The sequence below is a fragment of the Salminus brasiliensis genome, chromosome 21, assembly GCF_030463535.1.
Source record: "Salminus brasiliensis chromosome 21, fSalBra1.hap2, whole genome shotgun sequence".
NCBI lineage: Eukaryota > Metazoa > Chordata > Actinopteri > Characiformes > Bryconidae > Salminus > Salminus brasiliensis.
Window position 1 is genome coordinate 30,308,350 of NC_132898.1, and position 24,213 is coordinate 30,332,562.

At 41.8% G+C, this 24,213-nt stretch overlaps 1 protein-coding gene across 6 annotated transcripts in view; it reads left to right on the forward strand.

Annotated features, from left to right (window-relative positions):
- Positions 1–24,213, forward strand: part of acap3b (ArfGAP with coiled-coil, ankyrin repeat and PH domains 3b) — a 93,099-nt gene that overhangs the window by 51,150 nt on the left and 17,736 nt on the right. For all 6 annotated transcript variants that reach the window (XM_072666474.1, XM_072666471.1, XM_072666469.1 and 3 more), the window contains exons 5-14: positions 5,073–5,131; positions 7,672–7,855; positions 10,281–10,325; positions 10,515–10,610; positions 12,294–12,368; positions 13,401–13,412; positions 22,440–22,552; positions 22,646–22,697; positions 22,786–22,886; positions 24,084–24,195. In XM_072666474.1, coding sequence (XP_072522575.1) covers positions 5,073–5,131; positions 7,672–7,855; positions 10,281–10,325; positions 10,515–10,610; positions 12,294–12,368; positions 13,401–13,412; positions 22,440–22,552; positions 22,646–22,697; positions 22,786–22,886; positions 24,084–24,195 — 849 coding nt within the window. The remainder of the gene's footprint in view (positions 1–5,072; positions 5,132–7,671; positions 7,856–10,280; positions 10,326–10,514; positions 10,611–12,293; positions 12,369–13,400; positions 13,413–22,439; positions 22,553–22,645; positions 22,698–22,785; positions 22,887–24,083; positions 24,196–24,213) is intronic.

Genomic DNA, 24,213 nt, shown 5'->3' on the forward strand with positions numbered 1-24,213 from the left:
TTAAGCCCAGACATAGACTCAGCAGCACCAGCCCATTAAATCCTCTCACTTGTGCCATCAAGCATCTGTGAAGGCGTCTCCAGGCCCACATGAAAGCCGCAAGACGAGCCAGGATTATGGTGGAGATCAGCGCATGATCTTTGTTTATTTACTGGGACGACCCATTGCATAATGGGGGCTCTTACTCACCCGCGCCGCCATCGTCATGTTCGCATGAGCAGAAGGACTCCCGCCAAGGCAGCCCACCCACTCCCACGAGCCAGGCTGACGTCGCCTTCTGACAGCTTGCCATGCAGTTCGGCTTGACGTGAATCAATATTGAATTTCATGGCAAGCTGCTGCCAAGGTGGTCTTACGCAACATGAATGCATCTTCAAAAATCAGTGTTTCAGAAAGGCCCATCATCAAGTCATTGGCGTCATCAGCAATCCACTGCTTTACCATATGCATATGTATATATACTGTTCGTCACTACAAACCTTCCAGCAAGTCATCAGTTCTAGCTGGGACGTGACCTTGGCCACAGACCTCCAGGGTCCTTCTAGGGTCGAAATTCTCATTTCGTTGCCGTTATACCCATGGGAAGGCGCCTTGCGTTTGTTTTTTGGGTGTTGTTGCATTTTTTGAGATCAGTGTGGAGTGCTGTAGCTTCGTCTGTCCAGCACATGTGTTCTAAAAAGCCTGCTGAGAAGGGCCCGGGCCGGCGGCAAGAGGTCATTTTTCAGCTTTATTATGTAATGAACCAGTTTCCTGAGTGTGGACAAAAAATACAGCCAAATAAACACTGTAACTGAAGCACGAGTAGACTGGACATTTATGTCTTTGCTTTGGTTCCAGGGCTGTTTTTCACCAAACGGCTTTTCTTTTTGTCCAATTGGAGACTTTCTCAAGGCTTGTTTTCTTGTTGATGTGGAATGTTGTCCCCAGTGTTTTGGATGTTGTACTGCTTGTTTGTCTTTAAAGTTGAACCTACTCATGAATGGACTTCAGTGGAGTGTTCTCACGTATATGGTTAGATTAAAAAAAACACGCCAAACCAACTATACTCGCCACTTTATTAGAAACATCTACCTTCTAGGTTCTGTTGATCTGTTAGCTTTCCTCTAGTCCTTCTAGACTACTGTATGCAGACCCAACTAGTCTTGATTTTGGATTTTATCTCACAAGCTTTCATCCTTAAGAATGGATCCTTTGAACCTTTTCTGGAAGGTTCCTTAAAACACCATAAGATGCTCCGCCACAGTTTCAGACTGAGGAACCTCTAAAGGATCCTCAAGTATTTTGTCCTTTTAACAGTGTACGCTTGTACCAGCATAAACCACACTGCCTTTCTGAGAATGGTCCACCATCCAAGTAATATCTGGTCAGCAGAGGTCCTGTGGTGAGAACCGCTAAACAATGATGAATTATCTATAAGGTAAGCGACTACATAAAGTGGCCAGTGAGTGGAGCTCATGAGTGGCGAAACCATCTGTGTGTGGCCAAGTGTTGGCCATGTTGTTGGAAGATCTGTTCCCAGCCACAGTCATCCTTGACCAGAAGTTCAAGAGAGCATACCTGGCCCCCCCTCATCCAATGACCAGGTCCCCACCCCCCAGCATTGGTAGCATTGCATTGAATGCAGTGGTCTAGCTAGTAGTAGGAAATTGCCAATTTCCTAGTACTAAATTTGAGAATTGGAGGGAAAATTGGGACCAGTGAGTGAAATATTTAGTAAAGGTTTTGAATAAGTGGGCGTTCATATTGCTCCCAGTTAACTGCCGCCCTGCAATCTGCCTCCAGTGTGTGTCGCTTCCTTTCTCTTGTGGGTTCCTCATGTGGGGAGCACCTGCAACATCTTGGTACGATTAATTACCTTCCTACAGTTCCAGAACCTCTCTTTCCCTCGTTCTCTCTCTCTTTGCCTTTGTGCGCTCTCTCCCTCTGTCTCTCTCTCTCTCTCTCGTTCTGGAGGTCAGGTCAGGTTCTGTAGGCCTGGAGGGACTGCAGGTTTCTTTGTAACTGTGATGTGTGAGTAGCTCTCCGCTGCTTCGTGCGAGTGCCTGGCACAACATGAAAGAGCCTTCGCTGCTCTCTTTAAAAGACCCGGGCTTCAGGCCATGATTAAACTCTCACTCCTAACCTCTCTCTCTCTCTCTCTCTCTCTCTCTCTCTCTCTTTCTCTCTCTCTCTCTCTCGCGTGTGCTTACTTCTTTTGGGTTTCCTCTGATTCTCCTTGCTACACTGTTTCCTGTCTCTGATTCAGTTAAGGGTGCCGAACTTATTGACGCTGTCAGACAAAGTTACGAAGCTCAGTTTGGTCTTCTTTCTGTTTTCTGGGATTGAGATGAAGGGACAGAGAGACAGAGATCCTGAGCCACTCTACTTACTGTTCATTTCTGGTGTCTAGAGATGTAACCGTAGCACAGCTAACTGCTCACATCGCCACATGCAGGCTAATTAACTGACACAGAGAGCAGCGCACCCAGCCCTGGGCCTCTGTGGACGGGCTGTGTGTAATGGATGGGTCATGTGTAATGGGCATTTTTGGGGTTAGTGGAGGAGGAAATGCTGATTCCAGTCTAGACTTGGAACAGGAATGTTGGACCACATTAGGCAATGAAGAATGTATGACAGGGTGAAATAGTCGAGTGACTGGCATTTTAGATTGATTTTACATTTTACATTATGAGCAGCTGCTGTTAAATCGACATTTCAACACAAATCCCCACCAAATATTAGCTGAGAACTTTAGAGATGAAAAAGAAACAAGATAAACAAGGCAAGCCGAGTTTTGTCGGACCACCATTGGCTGCATAGAATCATCTGCTCTTTATTCTGAAAAAAATTTTGGTTCTGTGGCATAAAATCACCTATATTCTGTTTCCTACAGCATTTTATGTAACCCTGTCTGGCGAAGGACTCAAGCCCTGCCCTCAGAGCCTTAAGACGCAGACCTCATATTGACTAGTGTTTAGATGTGAAGGCCCCAGGACCTCATGAACATGGCTTGAGCCTAATGCTGTGGAAGCGATGCTGGGCGAGACTGGCCCTCAACATGGCAGTGATGCCAACGCCACAGTAGTGCTAAAAACACACGGTAGTGATGCTGGGCGAGGCTGACAGCTGGCACAATATGATGCTAACATTGCAGTAGTGATGCTAAGGCCACAGTAGCGATGCTTGGCTACACCAAAGGCCGGCACATTAACACTGCGGTGCTGATGCTGGGCAAGGCCAACGCACTGCTAATCCCATGGATTCCCAGAAGTGAATGTGCTGTGATTTGGGTTTCTATAGGGTGTGTGTGTGTATTAGCATTAGCGCTAGCCTCCACTCTGTTCTGAATGCGCTCATCAGAGCTGGTTCTTCTTTACTCATTGCCCATAATAACAGCTTCATTGGCCATAGAGGAGCACTCTGTTGTTCTTTAATCCCAGACTCACCCTGTTCTTCAATGGTCAGGACCCCACAGGACTGACCACCACAGGGCAGGTATTAATTGGAGGGTGGGTCTCAGCACTCAGCTCTGCAGTGCATGACATGACATGAAGGTGGTGGCGTGTGTGTTGCACTGGTTGCTACGAGGGTCCAGGGAGTATTAATCCCCCTGATGAGCAGGTGTCTACAAACTTCTGGACATAGAGTAGATGTACAAAGATGGACCAGTCCACCTCTCTCTCTCTCTCTCTCTCTCTCTATGCTATACGCATGCTGCATGTGACATGATGTCACATGTCCTTCTTCACAAGCTTATCTCTGCTATAAAGCCCCTGTGTTTCCAAAGCCCCCGTGCTTCTAAAGATGATTACAGCGTCCAGTTATCTAGCATGCCCTGATGCACTCACTCTGAGTCTGTGTGTGTGTGTGTGTGAGATCCATGATGGCATGTTTGCATGTGTTAATGGCACAATGATATGCCTTCATAGTCAGAACCCTCGTGAGAGCTCTCCTCAGACAAAGGCCCGAGGGCCTGAGACTGTGTGTGTGTGTGTGTGTGAAAGAGAGAGAGAGATTGCATGCCTAACTCTTTTTGACTCCCAGCACCCTGCTTCTCACTGCGCCAGCGACCTATTTTACCCTTTCCTTGCATCCGCCTCACGACATGAACATCAGCTTCCTGCAGAGCGACAGAGACAGAGAGAGAGAGATGGGGGTGAGTGAGAGTAAGGAGGTGTGTAAGGGTTGTAGGAAAGCTTAGCTGTGTTCGCCATTGCACCTTTGCCATCTAGTGGTCATATGTGGGTAGTGCCGACAGATGTGCTTTCATCGTACAGATGTGCTGTTGGCTCAAGGCAGTGATTTTAACAGGATTCTTCTTCTTCTTTTCAAGGTTATTTTTCAGGTTACCATGGAAACGTGCAGTTCAAAACAATAACAAAAAGTGAGGCCCACTTCCAAAAATTGCTGCTTGTGGGAGGGAGACCACTTCAGGAGGTGGTCTGAGACGCACTTGAGCCACATGTTATAGTGTAATGCACTATGACGACACATGCGTCAACTAAAACCCCTCCCAGTACAACCCGAAACACCAGTAATAATTGGTAATTTGCATATTTCGCAGCAGACGCCGATCAGGTGTCCGTCTGACTAACTGGAGAACCATGTGACTACCCAGTGTAAGTGCATGTAGCTAGAATCTCATCAGGATACAGTCCAGATGCTAGTCAGGCTCATTGTTCTCAAAGCAGCTGCCAAGAAATCCAGGCCTGGACCTCTAATGCTCAGACATAGAGCACAAATGGCAGGGAAAACCTCCTAAGAGCATGAAGAAGAAACACTGAGGCGAACCAAGAGGTGTGACACAGGTAGAACAACCCCACAAACAAGGTTAAGCGGAGGTTAAGCTCGGATCAAACTGAGGGCAGATCTGTGAGATAAACCAATGACTACATCTAATAGTCTAGTCTGTTAGGTCTGCGTTAGCCCCGGATAATGGCAGTCATTATCACCTGGATGATGAATCTGTTGTGTTGCTGGCAGCTTGAACCCCTGCCAGCTGTGTGCGTCTGGTCATGAACACCTCGCCAGATAAGCAGTTAATGATGTATGACCGTAAATCTTAACACACTTGCTGTATTTGTCTCGTGTAGATCCTCTTTGACCAGGCCCAGAGGTCCATTAAGCAGCAGCTGCACACTTTCGTCAAAGAGTGAGTAGATTTTCACCTCAACCATAACACTCCAGTTTTAACCCAAACACACCTATAAATCTCCCTCTTCCAGATTTCCTATCAGCACTAATGTTTATACACCAGGCTACTCTCTCACTATCTCTCTTTCTCATTTCCTCTCTCTCTCTCACTCTCTTACACTCCCTCTGTCTGTTTCTCCACACTCTCTCACTATCTCTCTTTCTCATTTCCTCTCTCTCTCTCACTCTCTTACACTCCCTCTGTCTGTTTCTCCACACTCTCTCACTATCTCTCTTTCTCATTTCCTCTCCCTCTCTCACTCTCTTACACTCCCTCTGTCTGTTTCTCCACACTCTCTCACTATCTCTCTTTCTCATTTTCTCTCTCTCTCTCACTCTCTTACACTCCCTCTGTCTGTTTCTCCACACTCTCTCACTATCTCTCTTTCTCATTTCCTCTCCCTCTCTCACTCTCTTACACTCCCTCTGTCTGTTTCTCCACACTCTCTCACTATCTCTCTTTCTCATTTCCTCTCTCTCTCTCACTCTCTTACACTCCCTCTGTCTGTTTCTCCACACTCTCTCACTATCTCTCTTTCTCATTTCCTCTCCCTCTCTCACTCTCTTACACTCCCTCTGTCTGTTTCTCCACACTCTCTCGCTATCTCTCTTTCTCATTTCCTCTCTCTCTCTCACTCTCTTACACTCCCTCTGTCTGTTTCTCCACACTCTCTCACTATCTCTCTTTCTCATTTTCTCTCTCTCTCTCACTCTTACACTCCCTCTGTCTGTTTCTCCACACTCTCTCACTATCTCTCTTTCTCATTTCCTCTCCCTCTCTCACTCTCTTACACTCCCTCTGTCTGTTTCTCCACACTCTCTCACTATCTCTCTTTCTCATTTCCTCTCTCTCTCTCACTCTCTTACACTCCCTCTGTCTGTTTCTCCACACTCTCTCACTATCTCTCTTTCTCATTTCCTCTCTCTCTCTCACTCTCTTACACTCCCTCTGTCTGTTTCTCCACACTCTCTCACTATCTCTCTTTCTCATTTTCTCTCCCTCTCTCACTCTCTTACACTCCCTCTGTTTCTCTACATTCTCTCACTATCTCTCTTTCTCATTTTCTCTCCCTCTCTCACTCTCTTACACTCCCTGTTTCTCTACATTCTCTCACTATCTCTCTTTCTCATTTTCTCTCACTCTCACACTCTCTTACACTCCCTCTGTCTGTTTCTCCACACTCTCTCACTATCTCTCTTTCTCATTTCCTCTCCCTCTCTCACTCTCTTACACTCCCTCTGTTTCTCTACATTCTCTCACTATCTCTCTTTCTCATTTTCTCTCACTCTCTCACTCTCTTACACTCCCTCTGTCTGTTTCTCCACACTCTCTCGCTATCTCTCTTTCTCATTTTCTCTCCCTCTCTCACTCTCTTACACTCCCTCTGTTTCTCTACATTCTCTCACTATCTCTCTTTCTCATTTTCTCTCACTCTCACTCTCTTACACTCCCTCTGTCTATTTCTCCACACTCTCTCGCTATCTCTTTCTCATTTCCTCTCTCTCTCTCACTCTCTTACACTCCCTCTGTCTGTTTCTCCACACTCTCTCACTATCTCTCTTTCTCATTTCCTCTCCCTCTCTCACTCTCTTACACTCCCTCTGTCTGTTTCTCTACACTCTCTCACTATCTCTCTTTCTCATTTCCTCTCTCTCTCTCACTCTCTTACACTCCCTCTGTTTCTCTACATTCTCTCACTATCTCTCTTTCTCATTTTCTCTCACTCTCACACTCTCTTACACTCCCTCTGTCTGTTTCTCCACACTCTCTCGCTATCTCTCTTTTTCATTTTCTCTCCCTCTCTCACTCTCTTACACTCCCTCTGTTTCTCTACATTCTCTCACTATCTCTCTTTCTCATTTTCTCTCCCTCTCTCACTCTCTTACACTCCCTCTGTTTCTCTACATTCTCTCACTATCTCTCTTTCTCATTTTCTCTCACTCTCACACTCTCTTACACTCCCTCTGTCTGTTTCTCCACACTCTCTCGCTATCTCTTTCTCATTTTCTCTCCCTCTCTCACTGTCTGTTTCTCCACACTCTCTCTCTTTCTCTCTCTTGCCCCCCTCTCTCCCTCACTTTCTCTCTCCTGCTCTTCTCTTGCTTTCTCATTTTCTCCCTTCCTCTCTCTCTCATCTCACTCTCTTTTTTCATTCTCACTTCCTGCCTCTCTCTCTCCCTTGCTTTCTCTCTGCCCTGCTCTGCTCTTGCTTTCTGGTTGCTTTCTCTCGCTCTCTCTTGTGCTGTTCTCTCTTTTTCATTTTTCTCTCCCTTTCTCACTCTCATCTCCCCTGTCTCTTTCCTTGCTTTCTCATTTCTTCTCTCTCTCTCTCTCTCTCTCTCTGTTTATATGTATCTTCATTCTCTATCTGCTCTCTGTCTCTCTTGCACCCTCACTCCCATCCTGTCTCTCTCCTTTTCGCTCTCTCCCTCTACTCTGTCTCCATGTCTCTCTCTCTCTGTTGTTAATCAGTGTTGTTGCTGTGTGCTCTCTCTCAGGGACGTGAGGAAGTTCAAGGAGACGAAGAAGCAGTTTGATAAGGTGCGTGAGGACATGGAGATTGCGCAGGTGAAAAATGCTCAGGCTCCCCGCAACAAACCGCACGAGGTGGAGGAGGCCAGCAGCGCACTCGTCGTGACACGGAAGTGCTTCAGACACCTCGCCCTCGATTACGTCTTACAGGTAACCAGCTCCTCCAGCCCTCCTGCACACACACAACCGAGCGGGTCTCGCTTACTTTAGCAGATGCACCTAAATCATCACACACCTGAACTCAGATCAGCTATCAGCTAATCTCAGATACCCTTCCCAGTGTGGTTTCTCACACTGGAGGACATACTGTTGTCTATAAGCATCCTTCCAATGAATGTATAAGGTCATCCTGTGCCAGGTGTGAGCTAGAGGGGTATAAAGCCTCCCAATATTAATCTGTGGGGCAGTGGGACTGTGTTCTCTGGAATGACGGTGGGGTTCCATCCAATATTTTATTTGGGGATGGGGTGGGGTGGTGATCAAGAAACAATGAATGAACAGGTGTCTCAAAACTTTTGTCCATATAGTTCAAAAGTCTCAAATTTTACCCATCTGTTTTACAGAAACCAGAAGCAAGTCTAGTAGTGATTATAGAGCCTCTTGCTGCAGGCCCCCTAGTGGACATTCCACTGGTGGAATAGAACTGAACTGGTTAAATATAATAATCTAATATATATTTTTTCACTGGTTTAAATCTCATTCGTCAAAAGTCATTTGTAAAGGTAAAATTTGTGTCGAATCAGAGCTTTCTGGGAGCAGCTGTGTTTCTATAAAAACTTTTTTTTAAATGTCCAAGGGGTTTCCTTTATTGTTGGATGCGCTGTATTTTTTGTAGTGTGATTGAGTGAACTCATTCAGAGTGCAGTTTGGATCTCTGCAAGTCAGAGTATAGTTTGAGGGTATGGCAGGCACTACGTCCGGTGTATAGCTTCCATTACTCATTAGCTTTATTAGCCTCATAGCTCCATGAAGAGGCAGACCTGTCCATGTTACCATCAGCCGGATATATTGAACAGTAGGTTCGGACAGATATTAAAAATACTACAGTTAATATATTTAGAGGAAGTCCTACATCCCTGCGTTTCTTAATGGCCCCTTTTTGATAAAGCCTTGATTGTGACCCACTCAAGTGTGTTTAAGCCCCCGACCCGGCTCTCAGTTGCCCCTGGTAACTCTGTGACTGATTGGACCTGATTACATCTTTCCTCTGCATAATGCATTATGTCTGCTGGCCATCATCAGCAGGCTGTTACTGATGTGTCCTCCTTTTGTGCCTTTTAAGCACAGTAGTGTTTCCCTTTGCTGTCAGTGGGTCACTTGTTAGAAGAGGCATTAGATCATCTGCGACTGAAATGACTCACTTCAGCTGTCAGCGCTTTACAGCAGCAGTGTGTGGTGAGATGGCAGTATTTTCCGGTTCCTCTTGGGGCGCACAGTCGATTACCACGGACAGCAGTCGTGATAGATTTCTCAGTGCTTAGGAAAAGAACGAAGAAATGGATTAGGAGTAAGTGGAGTTTTGAGTCAGTGGTTATTCTGATCTTTTCCAAGTACAGGAACGCTATTGATTGTAGTAACGGATCATATGTTCCAGATGTGACCGATGGGGATTAGACTGAAATGTACATGTTGTTTTTTTTTTAACAATAACTGTGGTGCCTTTCAGAGTGTCTAGAGCTGTGGCTGGCTTGTCAGGGGCAGTGATATACAGAAGCTCACTCATATTTAGTGACCAGGAGCATTTTAGGGTGTGTTTGAACCAGCCAACTTTATATTGGTAATAGTAGGCAACACTGCACCTGCACCTCTGTGTTGCAGCGTCTGTGGTTTGTCTATTGAATCTAAATACACTGCATGGACAAAAGTGTTGGGACAGCTGCTCATTCATTAATTAAAAAGAATTTTTAATTCCTGCTTCTGTTGAAGTAACTGTCTCTACTGTCCAGGAAAGAAGGCTGTCTGCTAGATTTTAAAGGAGCATTGCTGTGAGGATCTGATTGCATTCAGAGACAAGAGTGATAGTGAGGTCAGGATGTTGGATGATCACCACCCCAACTTATCATCCCCATCTCCCTAACTCCCTAACCCAGAAGTATTGGATGGAGCACCAACCATCATTCCAGAGAGCACAGTTCTTCCACTGCTCCACAGCTCAATGCTGGGGGGTTAAAGGCCTCTTGCCCACGCCTGACATTAGACATGGTGCCAGAGGGATCATGATAATCTTCTCCAGAGAGTCCTATTCTATAGGCTGTACTTCTTTTATACAGGGACCAGACAAGCTGTGTGTATGTACATTTGCACATCTGTGTCAGCAATGGGTGCGACTTAGTAGCCGAATGCATTTATTAGAAGGGGTGTCCAGAAATATTTGGACATATAGTGTATTATACTCATTGAAAGCTCATTGGAAAAAAAAATTGTTAATGTTTGTCCCACGTTCCACAGATGCTGCAGTAACAATACACACCACTAGGTGGCAAAGTAGTATTTGTAAATGTTCTGCAGGTCAAATGAATGAGTGGCTGCCTCTCATATGTATGATCTTGTGTTTCTATTACCTGTTTCTCCATAGATCAACGTTTTACAGGCCAAAAAGAAGTTTGAAATCCTAGACTCGGTGAGTGCCTCCTCTCTTCATTAGCTTTATCCAATTTTCAAGCATCTGTAATTGTATTTAGCAGCTTAAACCTGAAGTGTCTGTGTACGTGGGCCCACACTTCAGGTCCTCGCTCTCTGGTCTTAGCAGTCTAGGACACTAGAACTGTGCTAGGATGTTCTTTGACCTCTCCTTCTGTACCTTTCGCAGATGCTCTCATTCATGCAAGCGCAGTACACGCTGTTCCAGCAGGGCTACACTCTCCTGGACGAACTCGACCCCTACATGAAGAAACTGGCCGCTGAGGTGAGCGTCACGTCCTCCAAACACCTGCTCCTTCAGACTCGTTAGCTCTGCCCCACCCATCTGCTGTCCACACACACCTGCGTCTGGAGCCGAGCATGCGGTGGAGGCGAGCCACAGAGCAGCGCAGGCTGTTTAATGAGTAAAAAAAGAGGGGGTAATCTGTGCCCTGGCAGCTTCTGCGGGCCATGTGGGAGTGTGTGACAGAGGCCAGGTGTGCGCTGTGGGAGGGCGACACAAGACTGATAGCTATACACAAGTGGAAATGCAGGATTTTGAAGGGCCAATTTCTGAAATCACTTAATAATAAAGGATTATGACAACAATAATCTTCAACTTTCACAATAATAATAAACTTTTTGTTATTTTTTTAATGAAATAATTAGTTATCCATGTAAACACACATAAAACACAAAAGATATTTTAAGAGGTTTTACTTAATATTCCAAGTATATATATTCCAACATTGATAGACACTTTAATATAATTAAGTGTAGAGTCTGTTAAGAGTTGCTTTTCTGTCATTTAATCACCACTTTTGAAACATTCTAGATATTCAGAACTTTATTCTTAATCTTCTACAGCGTATTATCTTTCTGAGCCCCCAAAATGTATTTTTTGTGTTTATTCAGATTCTCAGTTTCCTACAAATGCTTTAAAAGCTGTGAGGCTCCACAGGACCAGCTTATTAGTGTCAATGTACACTTTTATCCGCCACCTACTTTTTTATCATTTACTTTATTAAAACCATGGATTTCAAACTTCTGAACAGTAGAGTATGTAGTTTGATGTACTGTGGCAACACATACAGTTTTGACTTGTATGATTCCTTTATTAATCCATACAAGGACAAAGAAAATCAGTAAGAAAACAAGAACAAAGCAGGATATAATTCATAATATAATTTAAGTTCATAATATTTTCTATGAGTTAAGTTCATATAATTTAAGTTCATTAAGTTCATAATGATTAAAAATGGCAAATTAAACCCTTTAGCTTAAGTTATTGCAGTGTTGCTATCATTAAAGTGCTTGTAGGCAATGTTCACTCCATGGCTATCTTTGCAACACCACCGTTATTTCCAGTCCCACAAGACCAGGCTCCTATCTGTATAAATAAGGAGAGACAAAAAAAATGGGAACTGAAGGTCAGATTACCATTTCAGAAACATGTTTTAAATCACTAATAAAATATGACAGCTCAATATATATATATATATTCTTTTACATTTTGTATGAACAGATTTTAGTTTTATAGTTTTTTGTTAATTATATATATAATATATAAGTTAAATAAACATTTACATTTTATTATATATACCCATTAATAATCTATTATACCTTATTATTAGATTTATTATGATAAATCGATTCATATTTATATCTATTGTTTTTTTTTTCTTTCTGTATTATAAGACACTCAGCAATAACGTTCCACCAAATTCAGATCATAATAAAATACACATATGGATTGTTTTTTAAAAGTTTTAAAAGTAAAATTATTCAAAGTAAAAAAAAAAAATCTAAAATTAAATAGTTAAATATTAAATATATTAAATATTCAACTAGCATACTATAAGTTGTGTAAGCCAGAAAGGTGACCTCTGAGGGGTTCAATGTAAGTTGCTGTGTTGTTTGTGTAAAGTCTGGTTCTATCTGTTTTGATCGTGTTGTATCCCGGCTGCAGCTGGACCAGCTGGTGATCGACTCGGCCATGGAGAAGAGAGTGATGGAGCACCAGCATGCCATCATCCAGCAGAGGGTGAGCACTGCCTGCCTACATGCTAGCTAACACACGTACAGTACCTACATACTGTATGAGTACAGTAGGGTCATTAAGTTGATAGATTTCAGCTCAGTTACACAAGCTGAGACAGAATTGATCCAAACCAACAGACAAAAACGATTGCGGTCACCTAGAGGGTACTTAGTGAATCCGTTTATGGGATGCTGCTCCATTGGAATAGCAGGACTGATGAATTCTGCACAAATATGAGTACTGCAGCTCCTTTCAGTCTCTCTCACTGTTACATCCACTGTAATACAGTTGGATAGATCTGCTACCCTTGCTCTTTTCCTCATATATGTGTATATTGGTCTGTCTGTGTGTGTGTGTGTGTGTGTGTGCGTGTGTGTGTGTGTGTGTCCGTAGGGGGGTATATAGACTGATATTGGTGTACGGCTGCAGTGCATGGTTTATGATTGCCTTATGTAGAATTTCATCAGCATATGAATAAAGTACACTTCCCTGACCAGCCTGGGGATTTTGGCCCTCAAGGCTCTCACACATACATATGATTTGCCACACAGGCACTAACCATCTGTTAGCACATTGCTAGCCAACAGGGCTACCAATGCATCGTAGCCAGTCGTACAATAGGCGGTCCCATGGGCACAGTCAGCATAAAATACCTTAAGTATTTATCTTGAGTTAAACGCTAATGGAATAAATCTGTAAAGTTGTAGTTGACTTTTGCAACTTTTAAAAGCTCCAAAACTCTAAATGTATATTAAATATTACTAATACAGCGGCACAACTTGTGTAATTACACATATACAATTATCCATTATCTTTGTATAAAAATAAAAAAAAATAAATATATATATATATATATATATATATATATATATATATATATATACAGGTGTTCATATATCAAATTACTGTTATTATCATTTTTATATTTGTTTCTTTATGAATGTAATTTTTTGCTCCTTATTTTAAGGGTAATTTTTCTTTTCTCTTTCTCTTTTCTCTTTTTGTGACTTTATTCTCCATCCTGCCTCTGAATAGACATTGATGCAGGTGAGTGCATTTTCTCACGTTTTTTAAATTTAAGTTTAATCGATTGATCATATGCTACGAATGAGGAAGATAGAGGCTATCTTTTTAAACATGTAAATGTATCTATTTTTTTTTTTTTTATGTTTCCCATCGTTTTATTCCTAATTTAGTCAGTCCAACTAACTAGCTTAGGCTAAATGGTGGGGGAGAGGGAGGGCCATCATACCCACCCAGAGAGAGCAAGGTCAGTTATGCTCACTGGGAGTCCTGGCTGTGAATGGCTGTGGCATCACGGGGTTCAAACCTCTGATCTTCTGATGATAGGAGCCAACATTTTAAGCCAACAAATTTGATAGCAGTTACTGGTTAACTGATTAAGTTATAATTAAAGTTATATTCCAGTGTTTTTCAACTTAGTCTCTATCTACCACACTCGTAACATATAATTGATTGCCACAGACAATAACTCGGTGAACAATTTTGACTGTGTAAGTTTCTCTAGAATAGAGCATCCTGCATCGAACCGCTGTGGGTGACTTTGTTTACGTCTTACATCTTATCGAGTTCAGCAAGCTAAACCTTACATGCCCCATGTTGATCCCAACTTATGATCACTCAGCAAACGCAACGTGTATGCAAGAGCCTGTGGGAGATGATTGATTCCTGATCCATAAAGTACTGATTTATGGCCGTCACATGCTGAGCACTTTCTGAGGGATCGATGCATGTGTGTCTGTGTGAGTGTGGGAAGGCTGGAGATAAAGGGAGGGCACAACAACACATGGACAATGAACTTATTCAGCCTGTGTGTTTGAAGCACAGGAGGTGGTGGGTGCCCACAGAATACCTTTTTTTACGATGCCGTCTGTGTCTGGGCAGTATCCAGAGAATCCAGCCTCTGTCTGTGTACACACAAATACACACATTTACATGAGAGGTGGGACACCACTAGGGGTGGAGTTTGGAAAGAAGTTAGGGGCATCAATTATGTACAAAAAGACAAAAAATAATTGAAATGACAGATCTAATTGTATTCTGTGTAAGAGGTTCTATTTAGAGCCAGTAAATTTACTCAAAACACCCTAAAGAACACCCTCTTTTAAAGAGTGCATGTCCCGTAGCTTTTTTACTGGAACCACTGTTCCTCATATCTCATGCACATGCACATGATTACAGTGTGGTATATATTTTAGAGTGATCAATACATGGCACGTTCACTCATCATGTGCCCGCTGTTATAATTTTACCCCACTCCACACACAGACTCACATGGGCTTCACAACACAGCAGACCGCACAGCACCCAATACCTAGAACCACAGCACTAAAAGCACAATCAGCCACATTTAGGCTCGGTGGGACAGTCCTACGTCTTGCCCTGTGCTTTGCAGTGAGCAGGTGGGTTTAGAGGAGAGTCTCTCCCCTCAGGTCTGGATGTCTCTCCTGGTGGCACAGGGCCAGGCCCTCTCCCCTGGCCAGCTTCACTAAAGGGAGCAGATGGCACTGGCATAGAGGTAACAGAGCTGGAGAGCGGGAGATAGGTGGCCCGCCAAAAAGCATCGCTGCTGAATTAGTGCCACCAACTGTCCCGCACACGTGCGGTTCGATTCAGCAGCGGCCCTGCGTACGCATGGACACACGCAGCTGAGTTGTCTGCAGGCTAGGTCTGTGTCATTGAGAATGAGGCTTACAGGTGAAATGAGCCATCTGCTTCTGCGCTCAGGGCAGCGCATCAGAGGAGCAGGACTCTGACTCTGATCGAAAGGCATTAACGCAGAATCTAATCAGACAGAGTTTCAGCTGCCTTATTAATCCTCAGTGCCACCCATAAAGTTCAAAGGATTACTAAAATGAAGACTTTTAGGAAACATACATGTGGTTTAAGCTAGGATTCAATCAGCCATAATGATCTTAAACAAATATGTCATAAAAACTTAAAACTTAAATTACCAACTAAAAAACATAGTATTAACAACAACAATAATAATAATAATACATTGAATATATATTGTACTGTAATGAATATATATTGTAAATCATTTATTGTGGGTAACATATTTTTATAAATTATATGCATAATATTGTATACTGTACACAGCTTTACGAATGTATCATATACATAAATAACTACCTAAATGAAACAAATATTATTATCATTTTATTAATATAAAGATAGTATATATGAATAGATTGTGCATATTATCTATTTAATTTTTAACTATTTTAAATAAAAAGGGTTTTTATAGTATGCTATATTTTATATATAGTAGTCTAGAACTCAAATAGATAATTCTAATGCTATTATTATTAGTAGTATTAGTGGTAGTAGTAGAAATAGTATTTAATAATTGTGTACGGTAAATAATTAATATATAATGTATATTATCTATAATTGACAAATGTATTAAATAAACGTAACTTTTATAGTATGCTATATAATATACTATATTTCATATATAATAGTTTATAATTAAATGATGTTATGTATTGTTGTATTTATGTATTATTTTTGTATTATATATTTTACATCTAATATTTTATACCATATTCAACTTGCATTAAATACAGTTTTATGATAATAAATATCAAATACAGTTTTAATGAATTTTTCCAACAACATGATGACCAAGAGGAAAAATAGCAAAAACAAGTTAAAGGGAATAAAAGGGAAAAGAGAATGAAATGTGTGGAAGGATAAAGAGAGAGAGAGAGAGAGAGAGAGAGAGAGAGAGAGACTTTGGTTCAGAACAGGCCAGTGTGTCGGCCCCTGACTATTAAGTGGATGTTCAGCATGCTCTCATCCCGCGTCACGTTGCTCCCGTGACCTGTTGCCCCTGCCTGTGGATTAGCGTCTCTGTCCCGCCCCCTTCAAAAACCCACTGGACAACAAAGCTGTCCGTCACGCTTCCTTAAGTCCGCAACCCTTTCTGGAGGAAGTGTGGGCAGATCACAACCTTTCTGACCCTGTGACCTCACAGCTTGTGCAAGAGTGCGCCCACCTCATGCAGCAGTATTTGGTGGACTGAAAGACAATGATATCACACACACTGATCAACTAATGGACTTCGGTAGGAGACACTGTAGTGGATTTTAGGAGCTCAGGTTGTTTCTGGGGGTTTAGGGGGCATCAGTTATGTCTCTGTTTTGACAGGCACTGGAGCTGTGAGGCTAATATAGCTTGTTTACATTGTGCAAACTGGAGCTGTGATGATGCAAAAAGTCTGTTTTAAGATCTTTACATCTTAAGTAAAGTCTTGAAATTGTTAGTGTGATATATCTGTTTATTAAAATTAGAGGCTGTGTTGCTCCACACATGAAGGTGCATGTGTTCACACCTTAAGTCCACTTCTCTGAGGGCTGCAGCGGAGGAGAGCGGCTCTATGCTTCATTCAGTTGATTTATCCATGAAGATTCCTGTGCAGCCCTTCTCTGTCCCTCTCTCATGCTTTTTTCCCTTCTACTCTCAGAATGGCAGAGTTACGATCTCTCCGGCTGTCCCACCGTCCCACCACTCCCACCGCGCGTTACATCTGCCACCCCAAACACACACACACACACACATAAACACACATACACGCAGTATAAAACACACGCTGGTCCTTTATCCAAGTCCAACTTCATTGTGACACCCTTGGGACTTGCTTTCCTCCATTCTCCCACAGAGTTATGGCATGTACAGCAGGACCCAGCAGCTGTGTGTGAGCACACACAAGCATTTTCTGTCCAGATAAGTGAAACAGAAATTAGGGGCAATATATTATAATATATAATATTATATAATATAGTATATTATAATTGTTAGGAATGGTTAGAAATGTTGGTTGTAACAATGGATGCATAGAAATGCCCCTAGAGAAAAGGGAGCCACGAGAGCCTGTAAGATTTCTATGATGCTTTATAATACTCTAATGATCTTGTATTAGGTATGTATGCATTATAGTAGTCTATCATATGTGTGTAGTATCCGGTAGCTGTCTGAATTACTATAAGATTCCTGTAGGTGTTTTTTCCTGAGGCTTGCTGATTGCATTATGCAAACTGCTTGCCTCTGTCATCGCACACCTTCGGCCTACAGCAGTTCAGCTCCTGCTAATTCACACTGAAACCAGGCAGAGGGGTTCAGCTCTGCTTCAGCCTCAACACAAGGCAGCCAATCACAACACAGGTTGTTAACATATGCCAGTTGTATTGTTTACATGTTAGCGTTGAAAATAAGACATTAGTTACTCCCTCTCTTAACAGTATGGCTGTGTCCAAAACGGAAGGTAGCTGCCTCCATGCCTTGCTGCCAATGCTGTCGCATAAGGCAGGGCCTTAGAAGAAGGCAGCAGCACTGTGATGAAGGGACCTACAACCAAATCGGTGTTGGCGTGACTAATTAAAATCATTAGACATAAAAAGCCAATATTCTACTATTATGCTGAATTTTTCCTCAGAAATAATATATTTAGAGATGTCCGCCAAGTTGCTTTTTCTCTTGAGACTAGCCAGTGCTAATCTAGAGGATCATAGGATATGTAAGGCAGTAAAGGATGCATCTACATTTACATTTACATTTACATTTACGGCATTTAGCAGACGCTCTTATCCAGAGCAACTTACAAAGTACTTTGCTATTTACCCAAGAAAAGCCTCAGCTAGTTAGAATAGACTAATAATACAAAAGATACCTCCAAGCTTAGACATTACTAAACACAATACAATAAGGCGATCATAGAACTATTCGCCCAAGTACTCTCTGAAGAGATGGGTCTTCAGTCTGCGTTTGAAGACAGCGAGCGACTCGGCTGTTCGGACACCCAGGGGCAGCTCGTTCCACCACTTTGGTGCAAGGACAGAAAAAAGCCTGGACGCTTGTCTTCTGCTTTTCTACAGGGTACCTAAAGAGAAAGCATTTTATACAGGCATTTACTTCAGATGTGACTCAGTAAGGAGCATTTACTACAAAACTGTACTTAAAAAACTGGGAAAATTGAATATGCAATGTTCCACTGGTTAATGTGATGCACCACCATTACCACTGGCTGACTATTCCACTGTTGATTATTTGGAAAAAACACAGAATATCAGTGCAACAGCCATGGAATAGCTAATAGCTATGGAGTAATGCAGTATAAGGGATAGATGGCATTGCCAGTAAATTATTTCAACAGGGCTTCTTAATGGACCCTTTATGGATGCCCAATATTTATGGCATAACAGCTAAAATAACATAAAAGGATTTTTGGCCACATAAACATCATATAAGTGAACCTCAAGCAAAAAAAATCAAACCTTTGAAGTATTTTCCATTGCACTTACACTGATATCTAGGAATAATCATAGGCTAATAGCCGTTAGCAAAAGTGAGAGAGTTCAGGGGAGGGGTCCAGCTCGAGCAGTGCCGCATGAGAAGGCGCCTGTAAGGGAAATGGAGGAGGAGGAGGAGGAGGATCAGGAAGAGGACAACTGCACGTGGGGAGGGAGGGAGGGAGGGGGTTCGCGAGGGGCAATAATGTCTGCTTGATTAAGCAGGAATTGTTTGGTGGACTGTCAGACAGATGGACGCCGACTATTCCAAAAGCTCCCAAAAGGTCCCCCTCTTCCCTCTGTGCTGGCCTCGGGGAGGAACACCGGGCACGAGGGCGCTCGTAAATCCACGTAAATCTGCTCGTGGCTGTGAAATAATGTTTGCGGTCTTTCTGGACCCTCTCTGGCGCTCCTCTCCGGTCAGGTCATGGGGCCGCGTGCAGAGCCGCGCGCAGAAATCGACAGCTGTATGCTAATGAGGGCTTCAGCGCGCGCCGCTGCAGCAGGTGGCGCTTGAAGAAGAGCGGAGCGCGAGGCTGCTGCTGCTGCTGCTATTCGCTCTGGAGCCGCGCGGCTGTGAGCTGCCTGTGCGCGTGCCTTCAGAGCGCCTCGGTGGGGATGAGTCTGCTGTAGACTTTTAACGTGTTTATTCATTTTATTCAGATTTTGGGGGATTTTTCCTTAATTTTTCAATGTTTCTCGACAAACACTTTTTAAAGATGAAGATTCTTGGGAGGTTGTGGAGGTTTGGCTACACTCTGGTGAGTTTAATTTAGTTTAGTCTCTCTGTCTCTCTCAGAATTGCAGTGTTGATATCTTGAATATTTTTTTTTAATAATATAAAATCATTGTAAACTATATTTGGAGTTGCCACTGGTAACCGTGTAATTATACAGCTGCAAGAGGAGTGTATAACTTGTAAATGAATGGTAACATAAATGGCATTAAGGACAGAATATCTTTAAAGATCTGTAGATCAGATATTATTGCTAGTAAACATTTCATAAATAATATCTGAGAATAATGAAAGATATAGTTCTACAGTGTTTCTTAAGCATCTGCATTCAGAATACTCTGTAGTACAGGACTAGACTTAATCCTAACCTGACTTATATCTTTCATTACTGACAGTGTCTGATATGTTGACATGTCTTATTATAATGGCTGTATACATATATATTACAGTTGTAGTAAATTTGGGTAGCGCAGTATTACTCTAAGTTGGCTTCAGCCCACATAATCAGGATATCAGTAGCTGATCAGGTGGCTGGTAATGTAAGAGTGATAGCCTGGATACTGCAGGACAGTGTTGTGGATCTGGCTGACCAAGCATCTCATCAGATGAGTGGTCAGATGAAATTCTGAAAGTCTTGTCAGATGTTTTTATGCTAACAGGTTGAGAAGGACTCACCATGCTGCATTTGGAAAGAGTCCTAGAAACTTAGAAAGCGCTAAGGGTAGATTCTCATTCTCTCTGCATCAGCAAAAAAAAAGAAAAAGAAACATGGAATATTTTCCAAAGAAACTGAAGAAAAACTAAATAATAAAAAATAAATGATACTGTCATAGACATAAAGGAAGGGATATAATATTATATATATATACATACACTAATATTATTTATATATATATATATATATATACATATATATATATTAACCAGTTGCCCACCCACCATCTACTGCTACCTGCCTCGGACTAGTTGCCCACCCTCCATTACCAACTACGTTTAATTTTTTTAATGGACTATTTAGACTATTAATCTTCTGATTGTTATGATCATTTTTATTATTAATCCTCACCATTACTTTTATTATTCCTATGATCACTACTGCTCATTAAAGGAAGAATATAATAATGTATTTTTATATATATATACTTAATAAATATTATTATTATATATATTATTATTATTATATATATTATTATTATTATTATTATTATTCCTATGATCAGTACTGCTCATCATATCTGTGATTATCAGTACACCTCTGTGGTGTTAAGGTGACTTTTTACCCCTTATTAATTGTTTATAAGTAGTTTTGACAAGGGTCCCCCTTGTGCGTCTTGGTTTCCCCCAAGGTTTCTTCCTCCAGCTTCAGGGGAGCTTTTCCTTGCCACTGTCACCTTTAGCGTGCTCACTTTGGGTTAAAAGTAGTAATGCTGTAAGTGTTGTTACTCTTTTGTTACTCTCATTACTGGAAGTTGTTAAAAGTTAATTAGATTAAATTAGATTTGATAAACAGAGTCAACATACAGGCAGTTACTACTTAGGCTAGTTGTGGGTGGTGTTAACTATTCAGTTGTTATTGTTTACAGGCTCTCTATCATTGGCCTAGATCTGTCTATTTAAGAAATATTTTAGAAGTAATGATTAAACTAGAGATATATAGTAAAGAGTATAGCAGTACTAATGGTTGTGGGTATCAGGCCCAATCTGATCCAATCAAGATTTTAATATATATTTATTATAGTCAGTTGCAGTCTTTAAATATACCAACTTCCATCACCTCACACTCATTTCTGGATTAATCTAAACCCACTTGTGTATTGATATACAAAAAATCTCAAAATCCAGCCATAGCTTCCACATCCAGATTCAGGCCAATCAGGGTTCATAATACTATTTATTAATATTATTATTATTTTCTTTTTTAATAAATGTTTTAAGAAACTTCAAATTAGGTGTTTCACAGTATGGCCAAGGCAATAAGCAAATAAAAGCTATCATTCATGTGCAGCCCACACTGAGAAATACATGGCACTGGGGTTCTCTGGGTACATGCAGGCAGATCATTTTGATAACCTTTAGTGTATATGCTTATAGCATCCTCACATCACAGTAGTGGGACTGAAATCAGACTGAACTTGGGAGCAGCATTGTGCAAACTTTCCAACTAATGTTTGTTGATCACTGGATGGCTCCTGGTGACACTTTAAAACATCTAACATCATGTTTCTGTAAAGTGCTTGTTGTGCTGACTCAGCTAAAGGTAAAGGTAAAGGTAAAGGTGCACGTATTTGTCACTGTACAGTGTGGACTGTACAGCGAAATGTGTCCTCCGCATTTAACCCATCTGGTAGTGAACACACACTCACACACACACACACACACACGTGTTAGGGGCAGTGAGTACACACACACACCCAGAGCGGTGGGCAGCCAACTCCAGCGCCCGGGGAGCAGAGAGGGTAAAGGGCCTTGCTCAAGGGCCCAACAGTGGCAGCTTGCCGAGCCCGGGAATCGAACCCACAACCCTGTTATCGATATCTCGGCGCTCTAACCGCTGAGCCACCACTGCCCAGCTGTTTGTGGTTGGTCCAATAGACTCCATACTAACAGATGGACAAAGTTATTGATTGCAGGTGCTGGTTTGTTGGAGTTCTCTGACGTTTCCTCCACTTTGTTCTTGTTGCCGAATTTCCTCACACAGACGTTTGTCTCAATTTAGAGCTGATGGGAGCAGAATGGGTCCTGGGATTCTGTGTGTGTGTGAGTGTGTGTGAATGTGTGTTATTTAGATCTGGACCGGTAGAAATTAGGTAGCAAGGATATGACTGCTGTATCCATGAGGATTATCTTTGAGTGACGGGGGGATTAGTCCTTGTCTTTTGTTTGTCTGCTAGTGGGCTTAGCAGCAACATGACTTTAGTAGGGACCTCAAAGCAGTAGTGCTTCACCCACTGGTCAGCTAACACTGACTGACACTCAACACTACTTTGTTAAGACTTGTCACAATTATTATTCTGTCACTGGCAGGACTTTTCCTATGACGACTCGAAGGTGGAGTTTAACGTAGATGCCCCGAATGGAGTCGTGATGGAGGGATATCTGTTTAAGAGAGCCAGTAATGCTTTCAAGACATGGAACAGGTAAGATCCTGAAGCACTCTCCTCTTTCAATCCCGTCTTCAGTCGTAACCAAGTAAATGCAGCTGAAATGTGGTTCTCTTGCCTTTCTGTCAGGCGATGGTTTTCAATACAGAACAGCCAGCTTGTGTATCAGAAGCGATTAAAGGTAATTAATTGATTGTTTCATACCGGCTTTTATACAACTATAAAACACAGTATGAGTCTGACTGACATTTTTAAATATCTCTTTCTAGGATGCTCTGACAGTAGTGGTAGAGGACTTGAGGCTTTGCTCAGTCAAACCTTGTGAGGACATAGAAAGGAGGTTCTGCTTTGAAGTGGTGTCCCCTACAAAGTAAGCATGGTGTCATATTTACATTATATGCATGTGTTTATATATCGTCACTGTCACACCAATTTTTTTTACTTTTATACATGTGAATCTGAATCTGAATGTGAGTCAAAAATTCATGATGAATGAACCCATAGAAATTCTCCTAAATTACTTATATAAAATGATTAAATTATTTTTTCATTGACTTACATTTTAAACAATATATATATTAAAAATATATATAAAAAAAAAAAACATCTTCTAATCTTTGTTTTCACACAAGCTGTGTCCAAAACTGTGTCCTGTTTTCTATAAAGTGCACTAATTTAGGGTTCTGCCATTTTGTAGTGGTGTCCAAAAATGTAGTGGCAATTAATTTTAGTGCACTGTAATAATCGAGCAAGGAAGATGGACGTTCTCTGAAGAAGACGGACGTTCAGTCTATTTATCCAACACACTCTGTCTGAAATCGTTCACAACCTTGCCAAATTTTGTTCCTTAAAACAGTGCCTTATATAGTGATCAGATTTTCACATGTAGGGGATAGTGAATAGGACACAGCTACAGTTGAAAAAAAACATGTAATTTGGAGACTAGTTAGAGAACACTGGCAATAATATACTATTTGTTAAAAGGTTTACAGGTAAATTACGCATATCTGTAGGGAATTTGTGAACATTGCATTGAGAATTTGATTGCATTCAACCTCCAGAGCATTAGTGAGGTCAGGTACCGGTAATGGATGATTAGTTATGGATTACAAATACTACTCCAACTCTATGGTATAATCTACATCACTCCAGAGAACACAGAAACACTACTCCACAGCCCAGGGCTTAGGGGCTTTATACCCCTCTAGCCAACTATTGGCATTGGACATGGTAAAACTATGGTCATGTGTAGCTGCTCCAGAGTGGCCTGTTTTTTGGCAGTGAATGTTTGGGGATTGTGCAGGCTGGGTGTGCAATTGAAAGCAATTATATCCAATTACTATTTATTTATTATTTAAACTGCTGTTTAAAGGAGCCACATATCTCAAGTTGTAAGTGCATAAGAGAAAAAAACTTTTTTTATGTAGATTTCTGTAACAGTATAATATGTTGAAATTCTCACACAGTGTAAAGGCATCTGATTGTAAAGGGCCAGTAATAAAAATTGTAGTTTTAATATGACATCAAAGGCATATTTATGACCCCTGTTCTTATCCTTCTTATCCAGAAGCTGCATGTTGCAGGCGGAGTCAGAGAAACTGCGTCAGGCCTGGATTCAGGCTGTGCAGGCCAGCATTGCCTCAGCGTACAGAGAGATCACAGATAACTACTACATAGAGGTCAGTCCTGCTACATAC